At 46.0% G+C, this 12,223-nt stretch overlaps 1 protein-coding gene across 1 annotated transcript in view; it reads left to right on the forward strand.

The window, feature by feature from the left end:
- Positions 1-12,223, forward strand: part of ZMYND8 (zinc finger MYND-type containing 8) — a 126,871-nt gene that overhangs the window by 72,474 nt on the left and 42,174 nt on the right. The window contains 1 exon segment of the mRNA XM_032607223.1: positions 8,181-8,321. Coding sequence (XP_032463114.1) covers positions 8,181-8,321 — 141 coding nt within the window.

Genomic DNA, 12,223 nt, shown 5'->3' on the forward strand with positions numbered 1-12,223 from the left:
CTCAAATATTTTAAAAATGCAAACTACCCCAACTTTTACACATTGGCTCAAATTAAAAAAAAAAAAAAAACTATAGGGACTTCCCTGGCGGTCCAGTGGTTAAGACTCCGCGCTCCCTATGCAGGGGGCACAGGTTCGATCCCTGGTTGGGGAACTAAGATCCCGCATGCTGTGCGGCCGAAAAAAAAACAACAACACAACAAAACAAACAAAACCTGGAGAGCGCATCAAATGCATCTGTGAACTACCGGCTTCATGGATCACCTGTTTGGTGTAGACTGTTGAGGGTTTTCTTTTTTAACCTGTGTTCTGAATACTTTTCCATGAACTAAATAACCATTCAGGACAGCATTTCTGTCCTGTCCTAGACCATCCAGTGATTCTATGCTGTGGAGCTCATTTGTTCATGCCACCAAGAGTGGTGCAAGATGCCGCCAGCCCTTTGAATGTGTAGGTTGCTGCCAGGGCTTTGTAAGTAGAGGAACTTCAGTGTGAGTCATTAAATCCTCCACTGCCACCTCCCCCAGGGGGCTGGGGTGTGTGGGAGGGAAGGGGCCTTTTTTTCTAATTTAATCCTACCCGTCCTGTTTCATGTAGTCAGAAGGGCACTTAGCACAGTCTGGGGGTTTTGTAAACGTAGATAATAAATGATGTGTTTTAGCCCTTGCTTGTGAGTTGTACATCAGAGTGTAAAATCTGATTAAATTATTTGTGACTTCAAAGGCAATTAGATCTTCCTTTGGGCAAGATTTATGACTTTATAAAAAAGGATCGGCATCTGTTTCAAGGCCTAATTGAAACGTGCATTTCCAGTTGTCTTTTTGCTTTCAGAAATGTCTGTAGGGTGATTTAAAACAGGGTTTCTCAAGCTCAGCACTACTGACATTTTGGGCCGGATGATTCTCTGCGGTGTCCTGTGCCCTGTAGGGTGTTTAGCAGCATCCCTGGCCTCTACCCACTAGATGCCAGTAGCACACCCCTGCCCACAATTATCACAGCCAAAAACATCTCCAGACATTGTCACGTGTCCCCTGGGGGGCATGGTCACCACTCCAGTCCTCATTGAGAGCCATAGATTTATGTACCGTGCTTTTGAATTTCAGCCCTGATAAAACGCTCCTTAACCCTCAACTTTGAAGCTCTCCAATATTTACATTTCATTTTACATCATTTTCCCCTGAATATAAGATATGCCTTTCAAATGTTAATATTATAGAATAAATAGTCCATAATTTCACGCTGAGAGGTGACAACTGTTAAGAATTGGGTGGCTCAGATTTTTTAATGTATATAATCACAGTGATGATGACAGTAATAATTTGTGTGTGTGATGGAATGGGATTGTACTAAACGTTTTGCTTCTTTCAGTTTAGCAGTGTTTCTTTGACATCTTTCTATTCGAGTGCACATATTCTCATCATCAGTAGTAGGTAGATTTTATGAAGTCATGTGAATGCAGATGTTTTAAACAGATACATTGATTTGTTTTCTTAATGTCTGTAATGTATATATGTGTGTCTAGAGCGATTTCAAACAGGGTTTCTCAACTCATCACTACTGACATGTATATGTTAATTATATATTTATATCTCTCTATATATGGTCCTTGTTCACTTTCTAACCCCCAGTGCTGTAGACATTTTGGCCAGCTTAGTATTTTCCATGTTTCTTTAGATGGTCATGAATAAAAGTCTTCAAGAACATATCAGTGATTGAACTTCGCCGGAGTCACACAATTACAGAATTCCTCTCCCTTCATTACATTTTTTATATTAACAAATAACATTTTTGCACCTGTTTTAAAATTTTCCCCCCAACAAAACCACAGTAGAAGCAAAAGCATTTTTAAAAGAGCAAAATGGCCCATAATCTAAATGCCTCTAGTTGACCCTTCTTTCTTTTTAAACGATGAAAGGACTACACGCACATGGTTAGAATTAAAACAACAAAATGAAACCCAGCAATATTAGAGCGGTATAGAAGGGTATAAAAGAAATGCTAAAGTTTTTAATTTTTTTATCCCCACTTCTGGGCTCCAGTTTTTCTCCAAAGTTTCCATGATTATGGGATGTGCTGCTAGAAAAAAAATTTTTTACGTTCATTTAAAGATGTGGGCATGCTTTTCAAAAACATTTACACATATGGGGACATTTCTATGCACACTTGATTTTACCTTTTTCTCTTTTTCCCACACATATTTTTGTCAGGATGTAGAGATCTGAGTCTTTCTTTTTAAGGGTTGTATGGTATTTATACCATTATTTATTTAGCCAGTCTCTAATGAATAGGCATTTATAAGCCATCTTCCATTCCTTTGCTATTATAAATACTGTTGCAGTGAACCTTCTCGTGCATATCCGGTATCAGGGGCACTTTTATATCTATGGGGTGAATTCATAGCAATGGAACTTCGGGTCCGTGTGTTACGTATACTTTAATTTTTTTTTATATTTAAAAAAATTAAAAAAATTTTTTGGCCACACCACGCAGCTTGTGGGTTCTTAGTTCCCCAACCAGGGATTGTACCCATGCCCTCGGTAATGAAAGTATGGAGTCTTAACCACTGGACTGCCAGGGAATTCCCTGTACACTTTAATTTAATTTATTTTTTATTTTTTTGTGTGTTCAAACATCTACTTTTTATTTATTTTTTTAAACATCTTTATTGGAGTATAATTGCTTTACAATGGTGTGTTAGTTTCTGCTGTATAACAAAGTGAATCGGCTATACGTATACATATATCCCCATATCCCCTCCCTCTTGTGTCTCCCTCCCACCCTCCCTATCCCACCCCTCTAGGTGGTCACAGAGCACCGAGCTGATCTCCCTGTGCTATGCAGCTGCTTCCCACTAGCTATCTATTTTACATTTGGTATACTTTAATTTTAATATCATTATCACCTAACTGCTCTCCTGAATAGTTTTTTTTTTTTTTTTACTTTTTTTAAAATATAAATTTATTTATTTATTTTTGGCTGCGTTGGATCTTCGTTGCTGCGTGTGGGCTTTCTTTAGTTGTGGCGAGCGGGGGCTACTCTTCATTGTGGTGTGCGGGCTTCTCACTGTGGTGGCTTCCCTTGCTGCAGAGCACGTCCTCCAGGCACGCGGGCTTCGGTAGTTCTGGTGCAGGGGCTTAGTTGCCCCGCAGCATGTGGGATCTTCCTGGACCAGGGCTCGAACCCATGTCCCCTGCATTGGCAGGCGGATTCTTAACCACTGCGCCACCAGGGAAGCCTCTGAATAGTTTTTTGATGCCTGTGAGTGTACCTCTTTCCTCACCTACCCTGAAGACTAGGTGTTATTTTTGAAACAAGTGTACCATGCAGGTGAAAAGGGTGTAGGATGGAGATTTATCTGTATATCTCCATATGCCTTACCTGAGTTTACATTTATTTATGTCGAGCTCAGGGTTCTCTCTAAGTGTGCTTCTTGACCATTTGTATTTTTCTGTGAGCTGCTTATCCATGTGTTTTCCTTGGATGCCTAATCACTCAGCATGCCTTTAGTAGCTGCAGAATATCGAGGGGACGGTGTAAATTGGTACCTTTGTAATGGAGAGGTTTTGTTGGTTGTCATTATCATTTGTTTATTGCTTATTGCGACCACAGTCATGAGAAGAGGATCGGAGAACTCATTCTTCAGTTAATCATCTCATGTATCCGTTCATGTTGTGAATGTCTCAGGCACCTGGCAGCGTCAGTGGCTGGCAAGGAGCCTGTTCTGGAGCTGATATTCTCAAGGCAAAAGGGGCACCTGGACCAGCTTAGATGGGGCTGGCAGGGGAGGGCTCTGAGGAGGTGGTATTGGACCCAAATGTTGAGGACAGCTAGTCAGTATGATCTGGGTGGGAGTGGTGGGTTGGGTGGGTGGGGTGTCTTTCCTCGGAAATTCCAAGTGTAAAGGCTCGAGTTGGGAGCGAACTTGATCTTGGAGGGGCCAAGCACAAGGGGCCACGTGGCTGAAGATTCCAGAATGAGGCAAGGAAAGGTCAGCTGTCTCATTGGGTTTTTTTTATTCTGGGGAACTGGATGCCCCTGGATGGTTTTAGGTGGAGGAGTGATGTTTGCTTTTCTTGTTTAAGGCGCTGTCCCGGCTGCTGGGTGGAGGTGCCCTGGGAGGGGGTGCTGTGGCAGGTGGTAGGGGACCTGTGGGGAGCTCTTTGTGGGAACTGATGTGTTAGGGCAGTGTTTCCCAAACCTTTTCTTCATCATCACCCCCGAAGGAGCCCTTTTAGACACTTTCTTCTTTTCTTCTTCTTCTTTTCTTTTTTTTGCGGTACGCGGGCCTCTCACTGTTGTGGCCTCTCCCGTTGCAGAGCGCAGGCTCAGCGGCCATGGCTTACGGGCCCAGCCGCTCCGCGGCATGTGGGATCTTCCCAGACCGGGGCACGAACCCGTGTCCCTTGCATCGGCAGGCGGACTCTCAACCACTGCGCCACCAGGGAAGCCCCTAGACACTTTCTTCTTAATTGTCCTCCCGTGAATATTTTATATTTTTTAAAATGGAGGTGAGAGCCACATAACAGAAAATTAATCATTTCAAAGTAGACAGTTCAGTGGCATTCAGTACAGCCACAACACTGCATCCACCACTCTTACCTAGTGCCAGGACATTTCCATCAGCCCAGAGCAAAACCCTGTACCCACCAAGCAGTCACTTCTCATCCCTGCCCCCTCTCCCACCCCCATCCCTTTGCTCCATCACTGACCCCTGGCAGCCATCGATCTGCGTTCTGTTTGTATGGATGTGCTCAGTATGGATATTTCATTTCAGTGAAATCCTATAAAACATGACTTTTGTATCTGGCTCCTTTCACTTAGTGTGGTGTTTTCAAGGTCACCCACATTGCAGCATGCATCAGAACTTCATTCCTTTATACCAGGGCTTGTCTGTGTGTTGATGGACACTTGGGTTGTTTCCGTCTTTGCATACTGGGCATAGAGCTGCTTCGAGGATTTGTTTGAGTATAGGTTTTCACTTCTTTGGGGTCTATACTTAAGAGTGGACCCTCATGAACTTTAAACGTATTGTATGTCCTTTTACGTACAGCATGTGTGCTTTATTTATAAAAAGAGTAAGATTTTTTTCACCCCCTAAGATCTACTTTCTGCCCCTTGAGGGTGATAGCCCTGGAGATTGGGATGGAGGTGAGTGCAAAGATTTGGGTGTATTTTGGAAGTGGTGTGCAAAGGACTCGCTGAAGGGCTGGGTAGGCTGAGGCAGGAGAGCAGAGGAGGAATTGAGACAGTGTAGACGTGTTTGGCCTTGAACAACTGGGTGAGTGGTTGTGGGGAGGTCAAGATGGACACAGGTGTTTCACAAATTGGGGAGGTGGAGTAGGTGGCAGCCAGGGATGGGCACTGGCCATCACTTTCTCAGAGGCGAGTTCTGCAGTGTGGGTTGCTAGGTGACCCCGAGGTGCTGTCCTGGTCCTGATGACGTGAAGCACTGCAGTACCAGACACCAGTGAGGGTGGCCCCTGCCCTTTGCTGGCTGGGTGGAAAGTGAACCACACCCGTCTCCATGGGAAACCAGTGTTCACGTATCCAAGTGCTGTATTTCAAATTTTTAAAAAATTTAGAACGTGTCTCTTGAACCTTCAATACTTAAGTTTTATTAACAAAGGAAACGTTATATGTCTATGAAATTGAACGATTGTTGTTCCAGTTATTATTATTATTATTATTTTTTTTTGCGGTACACGGGCCCCTCACTGTTGTGGCCTCTCCCTTTGCGGAGCACAGGCTCTGGACGCACAGGCTCAGAGGCCATGGCTCACGGGCCCAGCCGCTCCGCGGCATGTGGGATCTTCCTGGACTGGGGCACGAACCCGCGTCCCCTGCATCGGCAGGCGGACTCTCAACCACTGCGCCACCAGGGAAGGCCCCAGTTATTATTTTTTAACTACACGAACATATATATATATATATATATATATATATATATATATATATATATATATGAAAACTAATGACTCTCCCTGTGTTCTTGGTAAATTCCTTACGTGTCTATGAAATTAAAAGCTTGTTGTTCCAGTTATTATTTTTTAACTACATGAACATACATATACAGAACTATAAAGCTAATGACTCTCCCTGTGTTCTTGGTAAATTCCCAGCAGGCCCATGGGGGGTGGGGTAGGGCTCTGCTAGACCACCTGCCAACCTCTCCTTCTTACTATGTAACTTGAACTGTTAAACAGGGAAACGTGGACTCCCTTGCTTGAGTTCTCTGTGTGACCCCGCACCTTTGTGTGGTTTGGGTTCCCGCTACCCTTTAGGGTTAGTCTTCCTTGTCAAAGTTCCCTGCAGCCCCAAGCAGTGCTTCTGCTAGTATGCTAAGACCCTCCCTGCGAGCCCCACTTGCTAGTTTGCTTAAGGGAATACAATTAGACTCTGGTCTTTAATCCTTGTGGAGGGAACACACTGCACTGATCTTTTCAGCCACTGCAGATCTCTTTTGGAAACAGAACATAAATGAATGAATAATAATTAAAAATCCTAATACTAAAGATTTTATTGGTGATACTTAAATCTTTTGAAACACCTTTATTTTTCTATTTATCTTTCTATTTATTTGTTGGCTGCGTTGGGTTTTTGTTGCTGTGCGCGGGCTTTCTCTAGTTGCGGCGAGCGGGGGCTGCTCTTCGTTGCGGTGCGCGGGCTTCTCGTTGCAGTGGCTTCTCGTGTTGTAAAGCATGGGCTCTAGGTGCACAGGCTTCAGTGGTTGTGGCACGCGGGCTTCAGTAGTTGTGGCTCACGGGCTCTAGAGCGCAGGCTCCGTAGTTGTGGCACATGGGCTTAGTTGCCGCACGGCATGTGGGATCTTCCCGGACCAGGGCTGGAACCCGTGTCCCCTGCATTGGCAGGTGGATTCTTAACCACTGCGCCACCGGGGAAGTCTCATGAGTTAAGTACTTTTATGAATCCTTTTGTATTATATTATTAGTATCCCTCTTTGTAGCTATCAGGAAAGGAGATTCAGAGACGTCAGGTCACTTGCCCAAGGTCACACAGCACGTCCACAGAGCTGGGATTTGAACCTCTCTTTTGGCTCCTGATCCATGCTTTAATCCACTTCTCCCTACATCTAGAGTCTTTCCCACTCTGTTGCATTAAAAATAGTGTTGGCAGGCCCTGGCGCTGGAGCTGAGGCTAACTCATGTATGTTGACTAGCTGAGCTGGTGTAGAGTTTAACCCATTGAATCCTCACTCTGGGGAATCCCCATTTGGCAGATGAGGAAACCAAGGCAAGAACCCACCAGCGTGTCCAAGCACTTGTGAAGTCCCTGGGATGTCGCGAGTCGAACCCCATCGCCATCAACAGCTTTCTTGAGGTTTCTTGCACATCTGAGGAGAGCTGGTCATTTGAATGCCTGTCACACGTTTATGGTAACAGGACAGCCCAATAATACAGAGCCCTTTCAGCAAAGGGACAGGATCTAAAAGGTCTTTGGGAGGCCCCAGTTGGCCCATCTGAACACTTTGTTTTGTTAAATGGTTTGGTTTCTGTTCTCTCTTCCCCCACCTGCTCAGGGGAGCAGGAAGTTGGGAGTTTTAAGGTATTTTTAAGACTCGGGCATAGGTACGACTCTATCCTCCTATAAAAGTTTGAAACCCAGTACGGAGGGAGGTAACTTACCAACAGCGCCCTCACTCCATCTGTTGTGGAGTTTGGCTTCGTTCAGCATTGCAGGACCTTTGAAATGAGAAGCCTGCGAGCTCCCAAGGGGTGGAGCTGGCCCCTGGCAGGTGCAGTGGCTGGGTGAACCGGCCCCTGCGTCTCCCACAAATGGATGACATGCCATTTGTAAGCTTGGCTCTGGTCTCTGCATCTGGACCGAGGCGGGGGCTGGTTTAATCGCTGTTTGTTTTGAGATTTACACCCGTGAATGGGCCAAACCAATTTCAGTGGCAGCTTAGCCGATTTGTCTTAGAGCTTTGTGTTTAATAGAATGACTGGGGCAGCCTTCTTCCTTCGTGGCTTTAACATCGGGTTAAAGCCCTTTGCTTGAAATACATAGCCAGCCCTTCCTGCTCCAACCCCCTCTGTGGTGCTCTGGCGGCCTGGTTGAAATCAAATAGAATTCCTGTACTCTCCTCCCTGCCCTACACCTACAAGCTTTATATGTTTCTTTCTTTGTAAATCTGTCTTTTAACGAGTAACTTACTTTTTCAGCTTCACCAGCCTCCACCAAGACGGGACAAGCGGGGAGTTTATCCGGCAGCCCGAAACCTTTCTCTCCTCAAGTATCAACACCAATCACGACGAAAACGGACAAGACGTCCACCACGGGAAGCATCCTGAATCTTAACCTGGGTCAGTTGGAATTTTGGGAAGCCTCTTTCCGTAGCAGCTATGAGTATTTCTGCAAGTTGTAATGTCCTCTTTTGTGTGTGGTTCTTTTTTTTTAAAAAAAAAAAAGATTGGTATTTTTATTTTTATTTTTTTTGGCCGCACGGCTTGTGGGATCCTAGTTCCCTGACCGGGGATCGAACCTGTGTCCTCTGCGTTGGAAGTGTGGAGTCTTAACCACTGAACCTCCAGGGAAGTCCCTGTGTGTGGTTCTTGAACCCTGAACTCTTTTCTGTGTACAAAATGTTGAAAAGGTACAGTGGTTGGAGATGAAGAGAGATCAATACAAGGAACTAGCAAGGGATTTCCCAGAGCTTGTTGACATGCAAGGCTGTTTTATCTTGAAATACCTTAGGCCAGTGTTTACAACCTTACTTGCCCTGGACCACAGAAACCCAGTTCTTATATTTGTAAATATATATATTTAAAGTTATATATATATGTGTATATATATATAAACACACACAGTATATGTTGTTTTATGATTCAGTATTTACTTTTCTTATGTATAGTGTGTTCTGACATATTGTTTTAATTCTTTTCTTCTGTTTTTTTTTTTTTTAATGCTAGTCTTCATCCTTGATGTAGTAGTTTTTTGTTTTTTTTTTAAACTCATTGAGTTTCAGTTGGTTCTTTTGAAAGCATTACCTTAGGCCAAAGTCTTTAACAAAAATTAGCACCAGAAATGCTAAACACCCAACTAGGAAGCTATTTTATTAAGTCATTCAGTCATGAGCCCTGATTTTTATTGAGCATCTATTATGTGCTGTGCGCTGTTTTAGACCTGGGGCGGACAGTGGTGAGTGAGGGCCCTGCTCTCTTACACAGCTTGGTTCTAGAGAGGGAGAAATAATAATCAAGCTAAAAAAACTAAGAGAGGTCATGTCATCATGGAAGGTAAAAGGTATTCATATGACAAGGAGAGAGCTGGGCAGGATGGGGGTGGGAGGAGCAAGAGGCAGTGGTTAGGGAAGGCCTCTGAGGAGGTGATACCTGGCCAAGGATTTGCATGACAAGAAAACCCAGCCATGTCGGTGTTAAGAGGAAGAACATTCTAGAAGGAACAGGAAATTCAAGGCCTTAGGGTCAGGATGAACTTGGTGTGTTATAGGAATGGCAAGGAAGCTCGGGTGACGTGTCCTAGTGGGTGAAGGGGAGATGAGGTCAGAGAACACAGGGACCTCATGAACCTTGGTGTGGGACCATTTGAGCAGAGGAGGGATGTGAACTGACTGGGCATTTTGGAAGGACCTCTCAGGGTGTTGTGTTGGGAAGAGCCCGTGTCAGCCATTCTTAACCAGGGGCAGTTCCCCCGACGCCCCAGAGGACACTTAGCAGTGTCCAGAGACATTTTCGGTTGTTAAAACAGGGGTGGGATGGGGTAGGCTCTCGCCACTAGCATCTAGTACAGGCCCCCCCAGCAGAGATTTACTGGGTTGCACCTGTGTTGACAGATTTGGTTATGGCAGGAGAAATGGGAGCCAAGAGTTCAGCTTTCGATTCTGTAAGTTTGAGATGCCTGCTAAATTCCTAGGTGGAGAGGTCATGAAGGCAACTGGAGGCTGAGTCAGGCCAGGTCAGGGCAGGAGGTGTAATTCCGGGAATCTTGATTTATACGTGGGATTGGGTTCAAGCAGTAGTTCTCGTAACTCGGGGGAGGCGGAGAGTGGGGGCGCTGCTGGCATTCATTTAGTGGTTGCAGACCAAGGATGCTGCTAAACTTTCTACAACGCGTGGGACAGAGCCCACCACGACAGAGAATTATCCAGCCGCAGTGGCAGTAGTCCTGAGGCTGAGAGACCCTGGTCCAGAGCATAAAGAAGGAGTGAGGGGCCTGGGCCGCTTGCACATGTAGACCTCAGGAAAAGTGAGCAGAGGAGGCTGAGAAAGCGCAGGGGAACGAGGAGAAAGCAACACTCAGGGAGTGTGGCCTACTCCGGAGGCCTTGAGTATAGCGGGTTTCAGGAAGGGAGGGGCGGCCACCCGTGTGGAGTGATGCTCCAGCCTGAATCCACAGCCTCTGGTGGTCACAGCCCTCTGGGTTCATTTTGTCCTGAGATGCCATTTTCAGATGGAGAAACAGAGCACTGGAGAGGCGACCCCAGGATCTGGGATTACAGAGCCAGAGGTGGCCGGGCTGGAGGGAGCCTGTGTTTCCCTGGAGGCTGGTGCCTCATTTACCCAGGTCACCAGGTCGTGCAGCCCGGAAGTGATGGGACAGTCCGGGTGGTGGCTTGAGGGGCTCCAGCTCAGGTTGGCTGGTGGGAATTCTTCACTTGAACCAGCAGGGACCCATCCGTTCCCCTGGGGAACACTCATCGTTCTCAGCAGTGTGGTTTGCTTTCTCACACCCTCCTCCCACCTCTGCACCCCCGAAAAGAAAGCTGTACAGAGACGTTCTCACAGTCATGCTTCCTCTCTGCCAGTCAAGTGTGGCAGGAGTAGCTCCTTCCGTAAACCGGGCTGTCCTTGGGCATCTGTGTGATGCTCTGGGTTTTTCCATTTGGCTTGACCCACGCGTGGGAGTGAAAGGTTTTTCTCGTGGGGTGTGTATTGGCAGTGGGCACGGCAGAGTACAAGGCTCTCCTGTGCAGAAGCCCCCCGCCAGCTCTTTCCATTCCTGGGACCAATGCCTCGTTTTGTCAGCGGAAACAAATGCATAGGGAATGTGGCGTTTTATGGGTAGGAATTTCAGTTACCCAGTGGCAAGAGGATCAGATAGGGATTGGTGAAAAGTGCCATGGATGGGTAGAAAAATAAGAAAGTGGAGGGAAATGCTGAATAATTCTCATGGGACTTGATGTCTGGCATCCATGTAACTACTTTGAACAGACAGAAATGAGACAGAGTGCTAGGGATCATAATGACATCATCATATCTAACAAAACAGTGTTTCATTAAAAAAAATAACTGGAAAAGGCAAAATTACTGAGATGGAAGAAAGATCAGTCAGTGCTTGCTGGGAGTTGGGGAGGGTTTGACTACACATCACAAAGGGATTCTTTGGTAGATGGAATTGTTCTGCATTCTGTTTGTGCTGGTGGCTACTCGCATCTATGTGGGTGTTAAAGTCATATATTCTCCAAAAGGTGAATTTTACTCTCTGTAAGTTAAAAGTATTAAAAAAGTACAGTGACCTTCAAGGTAAGGTAATAACCCCATTGCACAGAGAAGCAAAGTTACCTACCCAGGATCAACACGTGGTTTGTGGTTGAGTTTGGCCTTTAGACTCGGGCTTGTCTGTGTGTATCTCGGACTCTTAACTGAGATACGAGAACTGAAATGCTGCAGGACAAGGGCGTGTTTTGATTTTCATGGGCCCTCGCCACTGTGCCTCTTTGTGCCGCTGGGTTAGTCTGCCCAGCTGTAGGGGTCAGCAGTCAGGTGAAGGTTTGGATGGACGGTCGCATGAAGGACAAAGTGCCTTTCTAAAGGAAGCAGCTCCCACAAGTTGAACTGTGCTGTTCGACTCTGAATTTTCAAGAAAAAACAGAAATCCAGATTTTTTACGTGAACTCTTCTAGTTTTTAAAAGTTGACCGTCAGTTTCATTAAAAACCTCTATTTGGGGGCTTCCCTGGTGGCACAGTGGTTGGGGGTCCGCCTGCCGATGTAGGGGACACGGGTTCGTGCCCCGGTCTGGGAGGATCCCACATGCCATGGAGCGGCTGGGCCCGTGAGCCATGGCCGCTGAGCCTGCGCGTCCGGAGCCTGTGCTCCGCAACGGGAGAGGCCGCAACAGTGAGAGGCCCGCGTTCCGCCAAAAAAAGAAAACCAAAAAAAATAAACTACCTCTATTTGGAATTCCCTGGTGGTCCAGTGGTTAGGACTCGGTGCTTACACTGCTGAGGGTGCGGGTTCGATCCC

The sequence above is a fragment of the Phocoena sinus genome, chromosome 15 (assembly GCF_008692025.1).
Source record: "Phocoena sinus isolate mPhoSin1 chromosome 15, mPhoSin1.pri, whole genome shotgun sequence".
In the NCBI taxonomy this organism is placed as follows: Eukaryota; Metazoa; Chordata; class Mammalia; order Artiodactyla; family Phocoenidae; genus Phocoena; species Phocoena sinus.